General features: G+C 36.3%; 2 protein-coding genes across 4 annotated transcripts in view; one reads left to right on the forward strand and one right to left on the reverse strand.

Annotated features, from left to right (window-relative positions):
- LOC109863880 (tachykinin-like peptides receptor 99D) overlaps window positions 1-17,280 on the forward strand; it is a 28,703-nt gene extending 11,423 nt beyond the window's left edge. Inside the window, exons 2-6 of one of the 3 annotated variants that reach the window (XM_020444535.1) lie at window positions 4,913-5,131; window positions 7,912-8,062; window positions 13,627-13,823; window positions 15,728-15,873; window positions 17,114-17,280. In XM_020444535.1, coding sequence (XP_020300124.1) covers window positions 4,913-5,131; window positions 7,912-8,062; window positions 13,627-13,823; window positions 15,728-15,873; window positions 17,114-17,238 — 838 coding nt within the window. In that variant the 3' untranslated portion in view covers window positions 17,239-17,280. Of the gene's footprint in view, window positions 1-4,912; window positions 5,132-7,911; window positions 8,063-13,626; window positions 13,824-15,727; window positions 16,410-17,113 lie in introns of those variants that run through there. The other 2 variants (XM_020444534.1, XM_020444536.1) reach the window with 2 other exon arrangements.
- A 2,171-nt stretch (window positions 17,281-19,451) lies between these two features.
- LOC109863882 (peptide deformylase, mitochondrial-like) lies at window positions 19,452-20,845 on the reverse strand. Its single transcript, XM_020444537.1, has 3 exons — window positions 20,284-20,845; window positions 19,759-20,136; window positions 19,452-19,627 (listed from the first exon to the last, which is right to left on the reverse strand). Exons 1-3 carry the CDS (start codon window positions 20,506-20,508, stop codon window positions 19,523-19,525), a joined length of 708 nt encoding a protein of 235 aa, XP_020300126.1. The 5' UTR covers window positions 20,509-20,845; the 3' UTR covers window positions 19,452-19,522.
- Between the last annotated feature and the right edge of the window lie 3,285 nt (window positions 20,846-24,130).

Here is a 24,130-nt window from a genome sequence, read left to right on the forward strand (position 1 = left end):
TAACGTGAATTTTAATGAAAATGCCAACGATGCGCTCTGACGCCGTCAAAGCGCAATTTGGAGATCAATTAAAATTCCAATGCTGATAATCGCAGGCCAATCGATTTCGCTGAACGCGGAAGAATTGCGAGACCGGGAGGAATCTTAAAACGATCAATACTCGCGAGCGTTAATAGAAATGTCAACGTCGATGATAAATCAAGTTCTCGTATCGAAGTCAAACTGTTCGAATTAAACGCCGAGGGCACCGCTCAAATGGGCGTCGATCTCGAAACAAGCGCAAACAGGGTCACTACGACGAGCCAAAGGTAAACGTAGACGAGAACGTCAATTTCCGGAGCGCGCATCCAACCGTGAATGGCGATGCCTCTTAGCGGAACTGACGTCTTTAGCATCGCGTCGCCGCAATTCAGCCAGCGACGTATCTGTCATCGTAAACACCGCGAACAAACAGCCGGCCAAATCAAAAGATCATAATTTAAACGCGCGCAAATCGCCGTGTCTCGCGATCGATATTTTTCGAACGTGTCCGGAACGGATCACAAAACACAGCCGCGTCGATTCCCAGCGGAGACGTTGATTTCCGAGCCAAGCGTTCTGGAACGTTGCCAGATTGTCCTTAATGTCAACGCAGACTACCCACAATTACAACGTCAACACGCCAGCCAGGTCACCCCGAGTTAACCGATTCGTCCGTGAATCACGTCATCGATCAACGTCGTCGCTCCGCAAATAATAATTCGACGATGCGCTTGAATTTCCCGTGGGCTTCCTGAGCGGCGGTTTGTTGTTACTCGTGTGCGCAACACGATGCGCAACTACGATAATAATTCCCTCGCGAATTACGACTTCGCGACGGAATTGCCAGCGTCAATTACAATTGGGGCGCAAGAAAGGACGACGCGCGTTGCGGTGTAACAGGGACGTGAGTAAAAACAGCCGGGAACGCACGAGAACGCGCGGAACAATAAGAAGCTGCCTGCGGGTGGGCGACTGCAGCAGGATCCGATGACCTGGCTCGGACGTTCTTGACGTTATTAATCTACACGCGGTCAGTCGAAGCTGCGCGCACATTTTGGCCGGAGTGGACGTGCATTGAGGCGGATTACGGTTAACGAGAGAATCACCGTCGGGCGTGACGTAGCTTGATAAAATATGCATCACATCTGCGAGGCACTCGAGAGCATCGGACGACCGAGAGGATTACGAGATGCTAAAATGTAATTTATGATTACGCCAGCAGCGAAGAGAAAAAAACACGCATCAGTGGGCGAGAAAAAACGCCGGCGAGAGTGTACGATGAGAAAATCTAATTAAGGAATTTCGATACTCGGTTTCATAATATCAATTTCCGCTAATTATATATCCTCTCAAATCTCAAGATGTTCGCGATAATTATCGGGAAACGAAACTTGTTAAAACAAATTCGGAAATAAAACTACAAATTACAATATTACACTTAAGCGACGACGTAATTTTACACATCTGAAAAAGGAAGGATAATCTAGTTGCGAATTCATATCGCTCGCTTTGTGACAAATTTGCATTTCAAATTGTATTTAAAGGACCACCTTCATTTCCGCGCTGAAAAGAACCGTCTTTGCGAGATTTATACGTATCACGTTTCAAACGGACGAAGTAAAAAATTTTAAACAGTATTTTGTGACGCTTTTTGTAAAACAAAAGGTGAGAGAGTGACTTCATCGCAGATTTTATACGTCAAACATCACCGCGTAACACGAAAAAATTACACGTCGCACGTTAATTTCACGGACATCTGTATTCTCGTAACGAGATTTCGTACACTGAATTTACCTATCATGAGAAGAACAGGGGGTTAATATTTTGAGCAATTTATTATCGCGACAATAAAGATTTCAGAGGATCAAGTCTCCGGGATTTCCGGGAACCCGCGTTCCGGGTCCCGGTGAAACATAGTAGTGCAATTTGGACCATCCGAAGCAGAAAGAGAGAAGCTTCTAACCGAGGATAAACCCCTGAGAATTTCCCGTAACCCACTTTTCTATGGTCGGCTTCGTCTTTCGTATCCAGGAAGCGTGTGCGAAATATGACAGCTACCTCTTTCGAAGAACATCTATCTTCCGCAACTCTCTAATAAAGATTGCGAACTGCCCTGTTAAAATTCAACGTGAAACTCGCTCGAGACGTTCGACGGACATTTAAAGATGCTTCAAGAATCAAGCTGTCTTTTTTTAGCGGATATTTATATATCACGTGAAAACGCAAGTATCTGCGCAAAACATGGTTTACCGTGATATCTGATTGATTGCACGTCGAGAACCTTCGCTCGCCCTCAAATTTTAGGCCTCGCATTCAAGTCCGAGACGAGCACGACGTAGTGCAAGTTACTACGCAGTCTCGGGAGCTGCTACCATTTCGTCGTGTATTTTCTTTTCGGAGTAAGCGCATAAATCAGACGCAAGACGATCGCGACTTTCGTCTCTGCTCTTGAAAGGTCACGTCGCTACGCTAGTCGGTGCAGCTTCACCAAAGGTAATGTACAAAGCCGGACCAAGACGTATGCGGAACAGGGTTGACGCGTCAAAGTCATCCCCGCGCATTACGCGGTCACGTCATGCAGCGCGAGTTTCTCTTGAATCGAAGAGGTTCAACGAGTAACAAATTTTTTCGAATAGAAATCTACTTCCGTGAGAGATTTCGTTCAATCTCCAGCATCGTATTATACATACAGCACGAGTTCATCCTTCCGAAAAATGATTGACGAGAAAGCAACTTTCTGACGCGGCCTTTTCCACCGACTGCACCGATTTGCTCTTATATTAAAATTCTGTTCGCGAGTTTCCATAAACCATGCGGAGTTTACGCTTGATGTGCTCAACAATACATGTAGGAAAATTTTCGCAAATGTATCAGATGCACAGTGCGTCACATAAATAAAAATTAATAAAATAATAAAATAATTTAATCGTAAAATAAAAAATAACTTGAAATATAACTCAAAAATATATCAAATTCCTATGGTGGATAAAAATCATACAAATGGCAAAAGTAGTAAAAGTATATTTTAACTGGAAAGTTGCACTCTCGCTTGTCAATGTAGAATTGTGTCCGAGTAATTCATACAAAATCCCGAAGACAGACGCGAGAACAAAGGAAACAGACGTGAGAGCGACGGGCGAAGGAGAAACGATATGGCGAGAGAAATGCGATCAGACTGCGGGACGAACTTCGTCTCGAACTTTATCTTTGCGATTGAAATGGAGGAATTGAAACGTCGGATATACAGTAGTAGAGGCGCGAAAAAACACTCGGCTTCTTTCTTTTCAAAAGATAAGATTGAACTCAGATCTGATCGGGATCTCTCTTCCTGAAAGACTACGGAACTCTCTCCGTACGAGAGAAAAAATAATCCGCGTTCAACTCTTTCGCACGACTGCAAGAGTGTAAGAAGGAACGAAAGACGTGCATCTACGAGTCTACAAAAGGCATATTTTATTATGACGATATCGCCATCTTTACGACCGTAAGCATCGTAAATGCACTCGGATCTCGTCATTTCGTCTGCGTAGGCGCGTTTGTCTTTGTAATATCAACACCGCCGGGGAAACAAGGTCCCTAATGAATAGCCCGCCTGAAGTGGGTCACGACACAACGGTGGCAACGAAAAAATGTTTCATTTCTTGTCTTTTTTATTTCACCGTCATCTTGTTCTATATATCTGAAGGTAATCTTCTCGGCTTTTACATCATCTATTACGCCAGCAGCTCGACGGATTCATAAATATATTATCCCTTCGCAAGTCACATTAGTAAGCGGTCGGGCAGGAAATTCCGAGTAGAATTTCACTCGAAATTATAAAGGGTTTCACGTCAACGTTTTGAACGTGTCGTTTTCCAATACAAACTCACATAAAAAAGTTTATTTAACATTTGCTATATAGCTTTTAAAGTCGCTTGAAAAGTTATATAAAAACCTCTCTCTCTCTTTCCTTCGCGTCACCATCATTATCAAAATACTTATCTTGTTATGTCCTCCACGGTTTGCTTCTTGTTGCAACACAATGTACTGACACATATTTAAAAAAATAAAACTAAACAAATAATTTCTAAAATAACTAATAAACATAACATCCAGAACAATCTAACGATAATAAATTATCGTACAATTTTTATTTACCTATGGTTCATCTAATAAGAAAATTATACGTTTTTTTGAAATTATTTGCAAAATTTAATCATGTTTTTCCGAAAAGCACTCAACTGTAGGTCTCGAAGGTGCAAAATCGGAATTGGTCAATGATGTACGAAGAAGAACTCGTAATTTCACAGAAGAGGATACATGATCCCGGATATGTAGCCTGGATTTGAGCTTACGTCGTCGTCACGTAGAATGGTCCGACTATTGGATATTAGAAAATGGATTCTTCGCAACCGGTTTTATCGCTTTATTGTCCGAAATTTCAGTTTCCAATTTTTCGTACGAGTTTCCATTTGTCGAATTGTAGGAAAGCGAGTTCCGTATCGGTTTCTCTGCTGTCGGCAGCAATCTCTTTGCCCGCATTTAGTAATACGAATCTTAGAATCTGATCTGTCCTGTTTCTTTATATTAGCGCGCTCTTTGAGGCTTTAAAAACACGTGCTTTGTTGAGATTTCATTGTCTCGCCTTCGCGTCTTCCTCGTTTGAGACATTTTCGTGCGCATTTTGCTGTCAAAAAAAAAAAAAGATAACACCGTCTGATCTATTATCCTGATGCAACCTGTCAACGAGTTGGGGAAGTTTACGATAAAATACACGTCATCCAAAATTCTGTCAAGTTTTCTTGCAAAACTTGGCGCTTAATCTTATTTTGCCAAACATGATTAATCGATTTTCTTCTTTTCTGTACAATTGCGGACTTTCCTTCGTCATCGCGTTAAAATTCTGTTTCAGATACATGGCCATCGTGAATCCTTTGAAACCACGTATGGGAAAAAAGGCGACTCTGTGTGTGGCGATCGTTATTTGGATCGTCAGTGCGATACTTTCCCTGCCGATGCTGATTTTCTACACAACTTACACCCACATCTTCGTGAACGGCGAGGTCCGTGTTATTTGCTACAGCGACTGGCCGCACAGAAACGAGAATGGACACAGTTACGACGAATATTTGTGAGTCAAATGTTCTAAACAAAGCGAAATGTATATAATGGAGCGTCTAGAAATGTATACTCCTTACAATAGAATCGCAACAGCGCAGTTGTCGTCTGTATGCAAAAAGATCAAGAGGCACGGTAGTGCTTCGCGCCAAGTTCACGCGCACGAACTGCGCGAGACACACCGTATAACTTACATCGAGAAGTATAGAGAAAAAGATATAACTATAACCTAACGCACTTGCAATTCATGTTATTTTTTTCACACACAGTTAAAATGACCACGTCGTTTTCTAGAAGCGCATAAAAACATTATTGCTCTCGTATGCATACGCTACCGTTTATCGATTTATGAAACGACTGCGCCTGATGACAGTCAGTTGACTCGTCGCGCTCAGAGAATCGTATCACTTCTTTCTTTACTGTTACACATGTGCAACAGAGAGTATAATAAATTCATTTCACGGAAACACTTAACTGCAGCGAAACAATCAATCAAGCTTTAATTCCGTTAATTTTTCAGGTGTACTTCATATATACAATATAATTATACGAGTACCGAGGATACGTTCTCTCCATTCATGCAATTAAATCATTTTTGATCGAGTTGTAATTATAGATCAAAATCTTAACAGTGTTCTACATTTGCGCTCCGATCGTCCATTAAGATTAACGCTGCAAAATCGTTTCGTCGAAATAACGTGTTCGCCCTGAAGAGCGCGAGAGAGTTCCTTAATTGAAAGATTCGGAACTCACTACTTATTGTGCTTTAGCACGTCATGTAAAATCACGCACGAGCGAAAAGAACCGCCATTTCGAAAATAATTGTTTTTTGTTGTTTTTCACTGAATAATTCATGTCGCGCGTGATTAAAGTACAATTTTTGCTACCCACAATCTCAACTAAGAATCTTTTTGATCGCGCGTGATTGCAATATTACGGAATATTCATGCAAGCTTTTTTCATGCAAGTTTTATTTTGTCTGATTATCTTTAATTATTCACAGAGAGAAAAAGATAGATAGATAGATAGATAGATAGATAGATAGATAAAGAGAGAGAGAGAGAGAGAGCATAAGATTCCCTTTTCAAAGCGGTCCATCGATTGCTCGATGCTAAAGTAGTCAAATTGGTGTGTCGAAACTTGGAAAGCGAGACTCTATAAGCTCAACTGCATACTTCCACGGAATTACCGGAAGCCTTTCCGCTCTTAGGCTATGTACATATCGGCGAACTCATAAAAGTCAATTTATATATTGCTATATATATGTATATACGCGACGTTTCATTATGAGCTAACTTTTACGATCAAAAAACCATGTTTAGATATCTGTGTAATAATTATTTGACAAATTATTGTCATTAATTTATGTTAAAAAATTTATACTACTCAAGACGCACGTTATTCGGTTTCTTATGTGCACGCAGCTTTACTTTTATAATCACGCTTACATTTAAGTTTAAACTAATCTGCATGCACGTATAAGATTGGCTTACAACTCTTTCGATATTTTCCTAAGACTCTCAATATTTTCAAGCAAAACTTCTCGAGCCTGGTCTAATTTTCGTTGTTAAGCATGTTAAAGCACAGCAGTTGACACAAATTCATATAAATGCACGGTATTATCATAGAGAGAGGCGTTTACGTCGATCGTTATCCGAAAATTCCATTTCCGAAGCAATTCGCCGTCATTAACCGCTGACAATCGCTTTTACGGCTTAAAACCTCGTCAAGTCATTCTAAACCGGGATTACGCGAGCGCAGTCCGAAATTCCCGCGTTGGTAGTTTTTATTCGTTTTGGATCAACACTGGATTTTTGCGCGAAGCGAAACGCGCGCGCGGAATCGAAAAAATTTCGATCTCGACCGTAGTTTTGTACCGCCTCGTGTAATTAATAGATTGCGAAGCAGCCAGACGCGCGAATATACGTTCATTAATAAATTCATTACCGTTCGTTAATCATCCTAGTGTGAGAACGGACATACTTGTCGTGATGATCGAATTGCTCGATTAGAAGATTAACAGCTGTTAACAACGCTTTTCGATTTTCTTGATTACCATAATTAATGCATGTAGATAGTGTTAGCCGAGCTTTATTGGAGATATCACAAGAACAAATTACGGTGCCGCGCTCGACTGCATTCTCTTGTTCACTGACGTTAAAAAAAAATGAGGATTTTGTATAGTAATTTAATTTAATTTTTCACCGCACCTCTTAGCCTTTCAATGTATGCGCGAAGTGAAACGGGATTGACCGAAAAATGAATGTAATCCATCATCTCTTAAAATATTGCTCGAACAATTCTTTAAAATTTACAACTTTCACGCTGTGCATAGCAAATTCTGTTTCGACAAGACAATAATTTTTGCCCACGTAAATGTCTCTCCACGTAAATTTCGTTCGATGTAGATTAAAAGTAAAACTTTCCTTAAAACTCGAATTTTTTTTCGTTACGCATTTCATAATTTGTTGGACATTGTTGTAAAAGTAAATCCTGAATTGCGTGTTCTGTTGAGGAAAGAAAAATATAAATTACACAGGGAAACACAAAATCCTTTTTTTTTAATTTATAAGCTCTCTTATTATAAATCACGTTGAAACGCTTTAATTTTCTCGATGTCAACTTGCTAATGGGATCTCAGCTTGAACAATCGGCTTGAACAAAAAGAGACTATTTCAATTTTCTCGAAGCGTCCACGATTTGAGAGAAAATTGTAGCGTGAATTTCTTCGAGAAATTTCATAGAATTCGTTTTCGTGAATACGGCACACACGCGAGTTTAATTGATTTTCAGGTACAACGTTATCTTCATGATATTGACGTACTTTTTGCCGATTGGATCTATGACGTTCACGTACGCCCGAGTCGGCCTGGAATTGTGGGGCTCCCAAAGTATCGGGGAAGCTACAGCTAGACAGCTCGAGAACATACGGAGCAAACGAAGGGTATGTATCGCGTATAAAAACGAATTAATATCCACACGCGCACCGAGTCGGTCGCTGAAATTGCTTTCGTTCTCGACAATTGACTGGCGATCAACGATAGATCGAAAAAGCGAGAAGGTGTGTTTACAAGGTGAAAGAAAATGTTTCCTCTCGTTTTTCTTCGCGGCGGATATTAAATTCAATTATTAAAGGACTTCATTAAAAGTAAGTAAATGATTCTGTCGCTTTAATATTCATGAACAAAAATGTTAATGAAATGTATATATAAATTGAAAGTAAAGTTCACGCAATGTTTATCAGCACATCGTGCAGGTGCTTTTATGTAATTAAAAATAGCGTATCATATATGTAATATTAGTCTATATTTACGTGATATGAGAAAGCTAAATTATCTTATATATGCTCTCCGTTATTCCCTTAACTCGATCAAAGCTGATACATCCCGCACAGACATAACGTCCATTAGACGTCCACTGGACGTCCATAACTCCATGTGACGTCTAATGAACATCTAATGGAGGTTTGTATAGAATGTTGTGGGATGAACCGTATCGGTTAATTACTTGTACAGATCGAATTTCATGTAATTTTTCTTCACGTTTTAACTACTTACTGCATCTTTGTTACATCCATGAGAAATATGACGGTAATAACGCGATTATTTGTTAAAAAAAACAAAAAAAACATAATATTACATGTTATGTTCGTGCAACGCAGCAAAGAGTTAACACCTGCGCAACAGTATTTGATGATCGCAGTACGTATCATCGTTTGTTCGTATCTCATCAAAATAATCGATCTCTTCATTTTGTTCGGATTTTGTTCGCCAATCTATCCCGCTAATGAGTAGTAAATCTTTCGAAAAAACGAATAATATCCGTTCGTTCAGGAAGGTTGTGCGCGATGCGTCGATAAATGACGTAAACTAATAAGACTATAATCGCATTAATGCGGGAAGGTTCTAATAATCGCGCAATGTTCATCAAAATCAGATACACGAGGAAACATGCGCGCGCGTTTGAGCAGCGTTAAGATTCCTACAAAATGATAATATCCCGCGGCTTGGTGATATTGGCTTTATCCAACTCTCGTAAACTCGGCTTATCGCCATTGCTTTAGCAGCCGCGGGGTCTCCGCCTCTTCTTCTTTTACATCTTTCTTTCTCCCTTATAAATAACAGTGATCCCTTCTAATAATATCCACGAGGGTGGCGAGAGTCGCGCCACATTTTTTTCCCCGAAATTTGTCTTTGTCTTTTCTTATCTTAACGGTTTAACGTGATCGTTTTTATTTTACCCGCCATTGAATGATGAATGGACACGCCGCAGTCGTGGCACTTTCGCAGGTTCTATGTACGCACGCACGGCCAAAAGTAAGGATAAAAATACCGCGCGATTTTTTCCTCAACGGAAAATCGATATTAAAAGAAGACGGAACAGTTGTTCAGTGACTTTTTCTTCTTCCTTTCGTGTTCGCTCGTTGCGTGTCCGAGACAAGATGAATGGATATGATTGCGACGCCGACATCACTCGATAATGTCTTTCGGTAACGCTAAAAGACGTCTTTCCAATTAGTGTTAAGCGCAATCTGTAAAGATGTCCAACGGAACTGAAGACTATGTACATGTATATACTCGTACATGCAGCAAGACGGTGATCGGTCTATATCTCACGAACGTACTACAGAGACGATTTAAACGCGGTAAAGCCTCTCGTCGGCTATAACTCGTAATTAGACGAGTCCCGGATCTGCAGCGTCTTCGCGAGAGTTTCTCTTTATTTTCAGCGCTTTGACTTGAAATTCTCGTCTACTACTCCCGTTCGATATAAAGTTCACGGGAGAAAAGTTTCATCTATTCTCCGTAAACGGTAATACGATGTAGGGGCGCGTTTAGCTAATTTTAGTAAAAAAAAAAAAAAAAAAAAAGAGCAAGAGAAACCCACAAACCTCTTGAGGGATATTCTCTCTTTTGTTTTAAAGAAAAATAACCGTGCAATTTAACGCGTTCGCGATAGAAACGGAAATTGACTGTCGGCAAAATGTTTATCGTATGACTTGTATTTAAACCATTACGTCTTAAAAACGGAATTGGATATCGTCATCTCCTCAGACTATTATCGTTTCGATTTATTTTTTTTTTTTTTAATATCGCGAACTGCGAGACAAAGTGTTTTTGTCCGTGATATTAGAAGTGTGCCAAAGTTCTCGGCTTCTACACATCGATGCAGCGATACAAATGTAACACAAAGTGTTCCTTGACTCTCGCTCAATAATATTATATACATCTATATGCAAAATCAATGTAATTAATGCAGAAATACTATCTAATCGAGTGAAGCGATCGCGGCGCGGGAAGAGAATAAATGGGACGTGATTATCGGGTATATAAAAATGGCCGTGTCGTAATGGAAGCATAATGAATTCGCAACGAAACGGTCGATGCGCGTACAACACGGCTGACTGCATTTTTCAGAATTGAAGAAAAGTGCATTTACAACTCTGACGTTTATCGCACCGATAATTGTACGTATGTAGTTGTAAAAATTGCAGACACGTATTACGTTTTTTTTTAATTTACAAGACTTGAAAATCGCAACATTCAAATTAAGCAACTTGAATTAATCCCTTATAATTAAGTAGCTCTCTTTATTCTCTTCGGAAAGTAATATAACTTCGAAAAAAAAAAGATCACCATCGAGAATTACGTTGTCAAGCCAACTTGTTCTAGATCTACATTGCGACGCTATAGAACTGCATCGAAGTAAACCTAACCCGTAATTAATTACTGTTCTGGCCTTCTTTTTTTCAACAGCACACTCAAAGGCGTCAAACGATAATGATGATAAAGATAGTTGTAAAACTCAGTGAAGCGGAAAATGAATGAGCTATGACTCAGCTGTCCATTTAAACTTTAGTTATTTTACTCGTTTACTTACTATTTTTAGTTACAGTTCCTCGCTCGCGTAAAACATTAAACTTTTTTTTAGCGTATTAAACATTAAAGTTACGCATATATAAGTACTATTTTGTGAAAGTATATATTTTTTTTACAAATTCTCTTTTTACACTTTATTATATTTGATTAAAATACGGAGATTACTCTCCTCAGAGAGATTCAAAGAGAGAGAGAGAGAGTGAAAGAGAGAAAGATTCAAATGACATACACGTCTCTTTTGCACGAAATTAATTTACATACGAATAGAGCACAGGCGAAAGCTGCATATTTCTTTTAATATCAGTAGGAAGCGGAGCGCGACGTATTCTTGAAAAATTAAAACGCTTGTCAATCCGCGGTGCGAATCTTGAAAGTCATTTGAAATATATTATATAAAATGTAAATAATGGCAAACCGCGCAAACGTATAATGTTCTCAGAAGTTTTCTTTTGTTGCGCGTATCCACGCAAACGGTTGATTTAATTCCGTACACGTTCGCCGCAACAACGAAGAGATAATAAAAATTCAATTCAATGAATGCTCCTTTGTATGCAAGCGCAATGTTTAAACACAATAGCGTCTGTACATACAACCAAATCTGCTCTAAGAAAGTGAAAAAGGTACGCTATTTCCGATACACGACGAATACTGAGAAAATCCAATACTTCGGTGACAAATCGCATTGAATGATGCTTCATTTAATTTGTCGACTTTGTTATATTCTTTTCAACTGCGTCGCAAAAACAGCGCGGTATTTCTCTCACTCTCTTTGCGAAATTGTGTCGAATGCGTTCAATTTGTGTCGAGAAATGCAAGAATACGATTTGCAAGATAAATACGTTGCGCTACACGCGAGAATAATTATAACAAAATTAATTTATTAATCGAGTCAATAACCTAATTCCGATACAACGAAAGAAAAGAGAAAGAAAAGAGATTTCGGATAAATGTGATCGGTTGTTGGAAAGTAAGTGCGCGCGAGCAAGAGAGCGAGAGAAAGAGATCTGCTTCCCTTGACCTTAATTATACCTCGTATGCACTTACCTGATACGGCGGCGCTATTCTTTTTTTCGGATAAAAAACGATCAATGGACGCGCGCAGTCGTGAGGTGAATTGTATGAGATCGAATCGTTGCGGTTCTTTTCGGTTCTTCTTATTTTTGGATCAATGAATGAAGACCAATTCTTTTTGTTCCTTTGGCGAAAGAATCAGTAGCGATAGAATTGAGAGAGCTGCTCGCTAATTTCTCTTCCTATTTTTCTCTATACCTATGTAAGTCTTCTCTGTCTGAAAAATAAACACAAACGATTATATATATACATTTGCCATTATTTTAGTCTATTTCCACTTCTTTTTCGCTTTACCGATTTTCTCGCGATAAACCCGACGCGACATTTCACGTGCAAATATATGTAAACACTCAAAAGTCGCACTTTATATTTTCTCGCGACTTTTTAGTGTTTACAGTGAAATATAAATATTTACTTATCTTCACCAGCCGGATACAGATTTAAAAATGCAATACATGAACAGAAAAATATAACGGAATAAGAAAAGTAAAAAAGAGATAAAGTATACAAGGCAGTATTTTACTTCACTGTTTTCCCGTGAACAAAATGTGCGATTATCGTGGATTTTCCACCAGAAAAGAACAATTCAAATTCTTATCTGTTCTTTGTAGAACGTACGATGGAAGTAACAAAATTGTTGAGTGTATCTCAAAACTTTACACTCGCGCCAAAGATCGGATATAAATATTCAAATATAGAGCATCACGATCCGCAGTGTGGTGCGACAATTTTTCAAACATGTTTGCACTAAACCGTCTTCTCGAATATGAATAATGATTTATTGGTGTAAATCATAATCAAATTGCTTGTTAAATGTATAAGTATTTGTAAATATATGTATAATATACATATATATATTTTTCGTGGATTGTGTGAAAAGCAATAAAAAAATCAATCTTTTCATTATATAAAGAGAATAATGAAGCGCACGGGTTTTGTAACTATCTCGAGCAATTTAATTTAAGTTATTTCTCAAGTACTCGTCTTTAACAAGCTGTCCTCACTGATTTCAAGAACTATATATATATCTGCGAAAATTAAGTAAGTCGATAATTTTAACGAAAAACAAAATTGCTCGTCAATTGGATATAAAAGCAAACTAATATTATAATTAATAAGCGTTATACGCGTTGCTTTAATTAGAAGTTATAAATTGATCAATTCCCCAAGATTCCGTCATCGTTTTTTTTTTTTTTTTTTATACTCTTGCTAGCCGTTTTTGCAGGTGTGATTAATTTTTCGCGTATTTTACATTCGCGTTACATTTACATAAACGCGTCTCGTAAAATATTTAAAAATATATAGAAAATACATATATCCCGTTGTTATTCACGGAATCCTCATTTGCGACACACGCGAGAGCAGAATCTAACAGGTGTTTTCATTAAAATTATTGGAAATTTAATTGCACAAAATACATATCTCTTAAGATATTATGTACATTTATTTATTTCATTTATGTACTTGATGTATGAAACATTTGCATAATTAATGGTAAATAAACAAAACTTGATAAGATCACTATTTTGCAACTAAAACTTCTCTTTATATTTTTCAGGTCGTAAAAATGATGATGGTTGTAGTGGTAATATTTGCAGTTTGCTGGCTTCCGTTTCACGTGTACTTCATAGTTGTGTCTTACGTACCGGAAATTACAAACAAACCGTACATTCAGGAGGTCTTTTTGGGTATATATTGGTTGGCAATGTCCAACAGCATGTACAACCCTATAATTTATTGTTGGATGAATACTAGGTGAGATATTTGCTTTTCTGTACTTTTCATAAAGTTCGGGATTATTCTCTCGTGACGAAACGCCACGAAAATAAATACGCTCACAATTAACGTTTTGTCTTTCTCTTTCAATAAAAGATAAAATTCGTGCATAATTAATGTAACATAAATAAAGTCAGTTTGAGGAGTAATTTGCCAACTCTTGACTAATTCAACAAGATCAGCAAATATATAGTAGATATAGCATCACAAATCCTCTCGCCATTTGTTAACAGAGTTCGCGAAAGTTTTGTCCCTCTCCCTTCATTATATAATTTCGTGCGGTACTTCATTTCTAAGTTTCTCTGTCGCGATACCATAAACTTAAATTATTCTATTTTAATTATACGTTATGTATATTTACCCGAGATTTACGTTAAATTAAGCACTGTCACGTAACATATGAATTATTCCTGAAGTGCGTAATGCTTCTATTCAATTTTGAATTTTTTATAATCCCGTTACATATATATCGGATTTTACATATTAGTTTTGTTAAAAGTCCAAAATATATCACCATTATTTATTTTCAGATTCCATACCAAAAAAGATCGTTAGCGAGAGATATGTTCGTATTATATTTTGAAAAACCACCGCGCAATTCCCAAGATCTTAGAGCAGTTTATTGCAATCTTAACGTTAGTTCACAGTAGTTAATTAGCAAATCTCGATTGCCGTCGATTCATTTCTCATTCTGAGAATGTTTGACAAACTGTTGAGAGGTAATCCAACAGCGCGTGGGAGATAAGCTCATCCGGCTTTAGAGGTACTTTAGAGGAGGAAACGGGAGAATCCGAAGTTATTACGAGAACATGAAGTAACATTGTTGGCATTGTTGTTAATGCGTTTACATAAACGATCAGTTTGAATGTGAATTATTCTTGTTCATCGTTCTCCCCGATAGAAACACCGGACCGACATTCCGATATACTATTTGATTTATGTTATTGACCGGTTTTCTATTCTTATAATAGAAAACTAACGTAAATCTCTGAATCGAAATAATTTCATTTTATCCGCAAAAACGAAAATCAGAAGCGTAGTCGAGGGTCAGTCGACTTGTCCGAATCCTCCCTTATACGTCACACGCAGCACATATGTGTGCTTTCTTCCTTACAAATACGGGCATTGTCGTGATCCACGGTCCCGACAAAATAAATTTGTCGAAAACAATAAAAAGAAAATCTGAACGTCTCGTTACGCGGAATCGGAAGTGTCACGTTTCAATTTTCTGCGTGCCACCGATGAAATATCTTTCGATCACATGAATATTCATTGATAAGCCTATCGTTCGTGTTTCGCGTGTTACGGTTGCAATCTCATAATAATAATAAATAATAATAATAACAGCGTTATACAGTGATATTGAGATTCTCGTTAATCAAACGCGAGAGATATTTCTCTCACGAGAATCATGTGTGTAATATATATATACACAATTTTACTTCTTAAATTATTTTTTTAACTCATGAAAATGTAGATAAACCGTATATGTGAACAAAGTTTGGGATTTACGGTCATCTTCGTATTCTCTCAACTTTTTTTTAACATAAAAATAATAAAAGTCACGCGTGACATACGATTTATTCTTGAATTGCGCGATAACGCGATATTTCCCCCGAGGACATCAAGCATTTTTGCTACATGTATTATTTCTGTGCATATACACACACACACACATATCGTAGGAAAATGATGAATTATACGTGAAAGAATCATAATGGTTTTGTTTTGTGCGAAAGATAAGAGTTACAATAAAGTTATCATTTTATAAACAAACACGATAGCCAAAGCTATTCATACACGTTAAAAGAAATTCAACCGAGATTTGTTCGCGATTGTCTTGTTACTTCCTATAATCCTTAGTATTTTTTTGTGCATCGCAGATTTCGCCGTGGATTCGCTCAGGTCTTCTCCTGGTGTCCGTGGGTGCGGGTGACGACTGAGCCGTCTTTGTCACGTTCAGAGGCTGTGACGTCCCGATACAGCTGTACCGGTAGCCCGGACATGCATGCCAGAATATCGCGGAACGGTACGTCCACGTGCACTCTTTCGGAAGAGCACACTTGTAGCACCGTTTCCACAACGCCTAGGAGCGAGTCGCATCTAGAAGACGCTAACTCGGCTGAGGAGAAAAACGCGCGAACTTCCTCCATATGCTTACGCACATTGGCCCCCATATTAGTCGCCGACGACGGTAATTCGTACGAAGAAAGCACCTTGCAGTGACTTCCCGCAAAAAATTCGATATCGATCATGATCGATTTCACGAGCATCGGAAGATTAGCACGCCCGTTTCTTCGTCAGACGCGTTTAACGTTAAATAAATACTATAATTCTTGTCTGATATAAAAAAACTAAAACTATTTCTGACGTAAACTTGCAATTTGCTCGCAATTCGATTAAGATAGTAATAAAAATCGAATATACATTTACTCGAATGTGTACACAATATATACGGATTGTTTCGTATAGCGTGGTTAAATATCGATCTCGAGGGAAGTCTGAACGAAAGGTAATAAACGCGAAGTAAACACGATAGAGACTGAACTATGATTGCGTGTTTTTCGTACGTTAACGTTATACGTCATTAGATTTGCGCGAAGATATTTTTTTATCAAGAATTAAATCTTTCATTTCCGAAAACTAAATGAATTTCCTTTTATACACCTTGAATATATCTTGAATGTTTTGTACGTACTTCTTCTATTGGAAGAGTTAATTCTTGGTTGTAAAAGTAGGTTAACAAAGAAATATCAAGTATATAAGAGTTTAGCGCATTACGTTTAAGTAAATAAACATATATATTTTGTTGTTTTAATTATATCAGTATAATAATTTCGGTATGTTTCAATTTACTTGAACATTTATGTTCATTTCATTATTATGTGTAATTTTCAAATTTCTTTTACTATTGCCATGACTTGTTTGTTGAATATTCTTATTATTTGCCATAACTTTTTCATTTAATATTCTTATTATATTATTTTAGTTACGTTATAAATTAAGTTTTTAATATATAAGTGTTAGTCAAATATATATGGACGCACACATAATAAATATATCATGTCCCTATACTTTTTCTTTGCTTAATTCTCGAAATAAGTGACAAACAACTTGCACAAATTACGTTCGTACATATTACACTTAGGCATGCGATTAAACTCGACTGCACGAAACGGCGTTATTAATCACTGCAGTATAATTGGATATAGCACGATACCTAGCAATCGATGTATCGATGCAAACAAGCCCTATTTCTAATTCGATAGGCACGGTGCGAATACCGCTGCACCACCAATCCAGCAGAGGCGGAAACGACCGGTTGCTGCTGGGTCATCATCGCGGTCACGGTAGGAGATGGAGGACCTCGCAGGCCAGAGGACACGTGTCCTGACAGGAGGAGGAAAACTCACAACAACGAGTACATACCTGGATATGAAAATATCTGATGTAGCCTCTGCTAATTTGCCTGCCGATTCGCCGCCCTCAGTGTAATCGGCTTTGAATGCAACTTGTTCGTTGCATTCCTGGAACAAAGAACGATTCTTCTTCTTCTCATCAACTAATTCTTGCACGATGTGTGCGCCTAGAAGATTCGTATCTTCATTTCGAAAACTGAAATACAACCGAATCTCTAGTCACAATCATACTATCATGAAAATATACATGTTGCTATATATACGTGTAATTTAAAAAAAAAAAAAAACACACAGGTTGTAAGTTCTGTTTGATTATCATCGAATTCTCTATTGGCGATATTATTCGTAAAATCGCGGAAAGAACTTTTAACGGACCAATACTTTATATTTCCAGGTTCTATAGCATTAATACACAAATGATTTTTCAAGAAACACGATTGGCGAATAAATCAAAAGATGTTAGAAAAATAATGTCGTATAAATCTAAGAAGTAATTGTTGACAAAGTATATAGCGTTATGGCGCATAATTGTCGTGTTCCTATCGTATGTATTAATTCTATCAAAAAAAAAAAAAAATAATAATGAAAAGTCAAGACTAACAATGTTCAGTCTTGTTGAAAGAAAAATATCTTTAATCAATAAGCTTAAGATAACTAAAAGATACAAATATCGTATATTTTACATTAAGTCTTAAATATGTAAAAGTTGAGAAAATACATGTACATCTTCAAGGCCAAAAATCACACACAAACACACACACACACAGAGTATAGCTTCATATTAATAAATTAAACGTTGTAAATTATGTGAACATGCATTAGATATGGTTGTGAACACGTAGATAATGTATAGTGACCTATTAAAAAAAAAAAAAAAACTGTAAAAACATATTTTATCTTATTTGCGAAATTCTAAATTTCAATCGCTTCACATAATCATAGAATAAATTTTGGTATTTCAGTACATTTGTGTATTTCAGAGATATCGACTGAGATTGTGAGATCTCGACAACTCTTTTTGAAATTTTAAGATAAAATTCTTAAATTATTGATGGTTTTTAAAAGAGATTAAAACATTTTTATATTATTCACTTACATCGTGATGCCTGTACCAAAAATTACGGGAACATATTAATGTACTTTTTTCAAAGATAGTCACTTTATTCGTTTAATAATGCCTCAAAATGTTTTTTTTTTTTAAAGACGTTCTATGTAATATTGACACAGTGTGTTTTGTTTTTAGATTTTCAGATGTTGTCGGGGCGACAAATACTCTGGGAAAATAAACGCTTTTTAAGATACGATTTAGATGTACATAATGCACATCTTATAAAATAGTGAATTTAGTGTAATAAACGTATCTAATAAGAAAATATTCATAATTGTTTACGAAGATAAGAACATAACGAACACACAGAAAATATTTGTGAAATGCAAGCACGCTTCATCTTTATGGATGGTCCAAAACAGTTACGTATGTACATTAATAACGTAAAATAATAAACACATCCGGAACCAAGAAATTTTTCATACCACAGCTGTTGTGATATTTATAAATCCGCTTTTGTACCGACTATTTTAGCTGTATATTCAAATTTCTATGATATAGATAAATTTAGTTTAGATAAAAACAAATGAGTAAGAATTTTGTTTACATTTTTTCTTCAAAAATTTTAAACTTTACTGCAAAATACGAGAAAATTGTTTATATTCTCTCAAATAAAACAAAACACATATGAAAATCTACAAACTTCATTGTTTTGTTAATAAAGCAATCGAACCATAATTTAAAATTATAGTTACATAGTTGTATCAATGTAATATCTATTTGTTATCATATCAGACTATGTAAAAAAATAGCAATGTGATAGAATATAAGATAAACGTGATCAATATTCAAAGCTGCGCTAGTAAGATAGCAACTATAAATGTAAACGCAAGGATCTTCAGACTTCATAAAATCAAAATTATGCAAAAATCAATTCGCGCACAAAAAGAACAAAATACTCATAAAACTGTCTTTGGTACGATATGTCTTCGTGCACCTGTAACTATATGTCCAATAGTCTGCTATGATTGTATTCTGAAAACTGCATAAATAAAACAACTATCTTATTTTTTATGTAGTTGTTTCTCAGAGTAATGCAATAAAATTCGAATAAAATGAACAAATGCACTTTAATTTATAATATACAAAGATTGCATTTTATTTCAATAAAAAATAAATACTAATTTACATATATCGCACACATTTTACTATTATGGTAAATAAGTCAACCGTACGTTGCCGCTATCTTTATTAATTCTTTCCCAGTGTATGCAATGAAATGTGTTTATATCCATTTTGTCAATATACATTTTTCCCTACAAAGTAAAACCATTAATTACTATATAAATAGTTTTTGGTTATTCTAAATATTATTATAATACTTTTATTATTATATTCTTTCATATATCTTATGTACACATTTTCTCTCATTTTCTTGTATCCTTACTTGCAAGTGATCGTGTTCATGTTGTGCTATTCTAGCAGACCATCCTTGTGCTCGCCATGTGAACTGCTGAGCAGAACGATTTAGAGCTGTAACTTCTATCTCATAGGCTCTAGGAACAGAAGCGGAGTATCCACGAATGCTTTCACATCCTTCGTAACACATAATAGGTGTGTGATCTATAATTTTTATTTCAGGATTGATAAAGACTGTCAGTGGAATGATTTTGACCTCCCGAATTTTTCTCAGAGCCTCTTCAATCTTCTTCAAATCTTCATTAGTAAATTCTATAGCGAATACTTGCCAGGGAAGTCCAATTTGAGGTCCAGACAAACCGCATGCTCCATAACGTCGCATAACGTGTATTAGTTGATCGACTCCCTAATTTACAGTGATGCAAAAGCGTTGTTTTATATGCTTCACATCAAAAGGTAAAATTATTAAAGTTTTTGAAACAATAAAAAAATATAACATTTATAATAAAAACAAAAGTTTTTGTTTATAAATTGAAACTTAATTACTACTTACTTTTTGAAATTCCGGCATTTGTACAACTTCAGGATCTATTTTCATAGCGCGGCCACGTAAAATAGGATCGCCGATTTGACAAATATGTTCATACGGTACCTTGATATCTTCTTTGCCTAATAACTGCTTGACCTTTTCTTTCACATTCAAAAAACTTGCAAATCGCACATTGTTTTTGGTATTGATGCCATGTGAAACTACACGGGCAAAATATACTCGAAACATCGTTTACGTTTTAGTTATTACTAACTACTTTGTTCTTAGCAGACAATTTTTTTACTAATTTTTTCTACTACTTTTTAACGTGTTGTCAGTCGTAATTTCTGCTTCTTTTACACTGAGTTTTAGCAAACGACTTGATATTGAGGTTAAGTTAGGTTATGTCACGCATCTGTCCCACTCAACAACCGATTCTAAAGGCTATCACACACAAAATGACATAGCTGCATGTAGACATACGCAGCATAGGATCATTTAGACCAATAAGCATCAAGCATAGTTTTTTAAGTAAATTACTATTGATGATTTCTAATTAGCAACACAAAGCAACTTGACACAAGCATAGAATATTATGATTAGCAACTACACTGAAATTTGATGTTGGAGATTCGAGATCTGAGAACTGAAATGTGAAATTGAAGACGAGATCTAAGATTTGAGGAACGACTATTCCCCTGTTCCGTTATTACTGGCAGTACTGAAAATCTATAGGTTCACGTGACGTATCCTATAGATTTTTCAATACTGCCAGTAATAACGGAACAGGGCCTATGAATTCGAATCTAAATTCTAGATATTTCATGTATTGTACAAAATGTTTGGCATGGTACACATTGAAATTACAAAATTCACGAATCTTGCCAGTCGGATATGGACCTGATTCTATATCATTTTATGTCCAGAACAATCGTATATTAAAAGTATTATTGCAATGCGTACCTTGGAATCAATATGTTGTAAAGTCCAAATAAACTTTTAAAGTTCCGCTCTGCGTCGCGCGTCCGCCACGAAGAACTGACCACGAAAATATCGCGCACGACTCTCGAAATATCGAATCGACGCCGGCAACAGGTAGCTATTCACATTTGCAGAAGCGAGAAACGAATATAATAGATTTATATATAATATTTATAATAGTAAAATAGTAGCACATACATGATTTGAGGACATGTACTTACTTGATTACACTTTATCACTGCAAACTCCCGACATTTTATGGTAGGCATGTACGATCAATATTCGCGCGCGAGACGATGATAACCGCGAGAAATACGGGAGTAAAAGTCGAACGTAATAATTCCGTGTCGCGCGTCCGCCATGACTGCCCGCCACTTCGAGAATCGAAGTATCGAATCGTTCTGTTTTGTGCTATGTGCGCGCACGCGCGCGAGCGTCGATTCGATATTTCGATTCTCGAAGTGGCGGGCAGTCATGGCGGACGCGCGTCGCGGAGCGGAAGTTCTCGTTCAAATCAGGTATTTCTCGCAATTGTTATCGTCTCGCACGTAAATATTAGTAATATGTGTGTCCCACAAAGTGTTGGGCGTTCGAAATAATACGTAGTTAGTATCGCATACGAACTGAAAACGAAGTACAGACGAGTTTGGATGAAATCGTTTCGCGGCGTTCGCGAGACACAAAATGACCAACGCGCGACACGTTGAAGTACGTTCGAATTGCTTCGTTATTTCTCGCGTTTATAATTATCTCGCGCGCGAATATTAGTAGTTCATGTATGTCGCGAAGCACGCATTGATGCATAATTCGTATCGCGAGTGATAATCGGCGAGTATTACAGTCAATCGTATCGCGGCTGTTCGCCGAGCAAATTGAGTGATCTACGGAGCAATCAATTAGGTACATTTCCTTAAATTACTATATCTATTAATATAAAATAATTTATTATTAAATAACATAATAATTAATTTCCTCTTACCATTTTCTTTGTTTCAGATGCTGACGAATTGTTCACTTTCAGAAAAGAGTTTGCGGCATCGGAGGAGCCGGTTCGGACAATCTCCAGACAGTCCAGAGGTCAGTGTTGTATTTACAAGCTCAAAACAATACACAACACATTTTGTTGAAAACTTTAAATAAGTTAAACTTATTTAATAATCTCTTTTTTATGTTGAGTCTATTAATTTTGTTTTGCTTTTGGGTGTTTAGGACGCATTGTTTATGAGAAGAGAATTTTAAAGGATAGATGCTCGTTTGTTGGATCACTTCCGGGAGACTGAAGGTTGGAGAAGAAGATACATCGATGGACGACGAAGGGACCGCACAAATATAAGTCATAAAATCAATTTTTGCTTGTTCCTTTCAGCTAAAAGCAGATTTAGTTTTTTAACTTTATTATAAATATATTGTATACGTATTGGTAATTTTATAATTTTCCACAGTTAAATTATATATTTCGTACTAGGCTTTGACTTATTTGTTAAAAAGATTTATTAATACTAAATTTATATAAAAACTAGACTTTATACAATTTCTATACAAAGATATATGTAATTTATATTCAATAAAACTGAAAGGAACAATTTTTATTGCATGCATAATGTTTGCTTTTAATCGCTTATTAATCATTGATTTCTGATAGCGTAAATAAAGACAATCATACATTAAATGATTTTCTTAATTCGCTTAATCTTTATATAAATTCGGTAATAAATGTTTTTATTATTAAAAAACTGTAAATACATAAGTATGCTACTTACCACTGTAATGACGGATCGATTTAACTGACGATAATTTTGTTAATATTGGTGAGGAAAAGCTAAAATCACAACACGAAAAAGGTATAATTAATGATTGTGTGCAAAGTATATCTTCAGTTTTTTTATTTCTTTTTTGACTTTTATTGTATCTCTTAATTTATTACTTGAATTCAATCTACAAAAATGAGAAAGAAATTTGTTCTTTTACCATATCAATTTTGATATATATGGTCCTAGGATGGTATGAGGATAAATCAATTTTACGAACAAGCAATACTAATTGCACCAAAGTATTTATTCTTAGAGTAAGTAGCAGCGAAGGCACTAAATTATATTAATATTTGTTCATTAATTTTACGAAAGTAAAGTTAACATTTTATCAGCATGCATGTGCCGTCTATGAAACAAGGACAATTTCGGAAATTCTATTATATACGTTTTTTTTACAAGTACGAGCGTCTCATCTTATTCTTTTTTTGCAGCATATAAGGAAAGTATTGCGTAAAGTCAGTTTTTTATTTCGCAACTTTTTAAAAGCGTGTTTTTTTTTGTTTTAAATTTGTTTCTAATCTTATTATGCAAAATGTAACTGAACAACGTAATGCAAAATGCACTTCTTGCAAAATATTCATCGTAAAATTGATATGACAAACTATTAAGTATAATAACAACAAACGCAACAAAGAACAAATCTAATTATTACGACACTCGCCGAAATAACAACGGAGAAATCAGAAATAACATACTCGCAGAGCATATCGCGTGTTACTCGCGTCGTGATACATATGGAGATGTATTGACGGAATATACAAACATTCGCCTTATTTTCGCCGACTTCAGCATAGAGATGTCAATTTTTGTTACTTTTCCCACTACGTAATTAGTCTTAATACTTGTTTCTTTTTTTTTTTCAAATGTTCTCTTCTCTACTTATACGATTTATCGCGATTGACTTTACTTACTGGTATAGAACGCGTGTCGCTTTATAATATTTATTTGCAATTCATTCTATATATGTACACATGTGTCGGTCCGCGCGTTCGTGTACATCGACAACACATCGCCGTCGTCGTCGTCGTCGTCGATGCAACACTCTCGATATATATCGCTTTCAACTCTGGAAAATCATT

The sequence above is a fragment of the Pseudomyrmex gracilis genome, unplaced genomic scaffold (assembly GCF_002006095.1).
Source record: "Pseudomyrmex gracilis isolate BER0280 unplaced genomic scaffold, ASM200609v1 scaffold_14, whole genome shotgun sequence".
NCBI lineage: Eukaryota > Metazoa > Arthropoda > Insecta > Hymenoptera > Formicidae > Pseudomyrmex > Pseudomyrmex gracilis.

What these genes read in the sequence shown, in the direction of transcription:
- LOC109863882 (XM_020444537.1), bottom strand. Translation starts at nt 20,508, where the DNA reads ATGTTTCGAGTATATTTTGCCCGTGTAGTTTCACATGGCATCAATACC. An exon ending in AAATGCCGGAATTTCAAAAA is followed by an intron (nt 20,137 to 20,283) that starts GTAAGTAGTAAT and finishes ACTGTAAATTAG; the next exon opens with GGAGTCGATCAACTAATACA. An exon ending in ATGAACACGATCACTTGCAA is followed by an intron (nt 19,628 to 19,758) that starts GTAAGGATACAA and finishes TTTACTTTGTAG; the next exon opens with GGAAAAATGTATATTGACAA.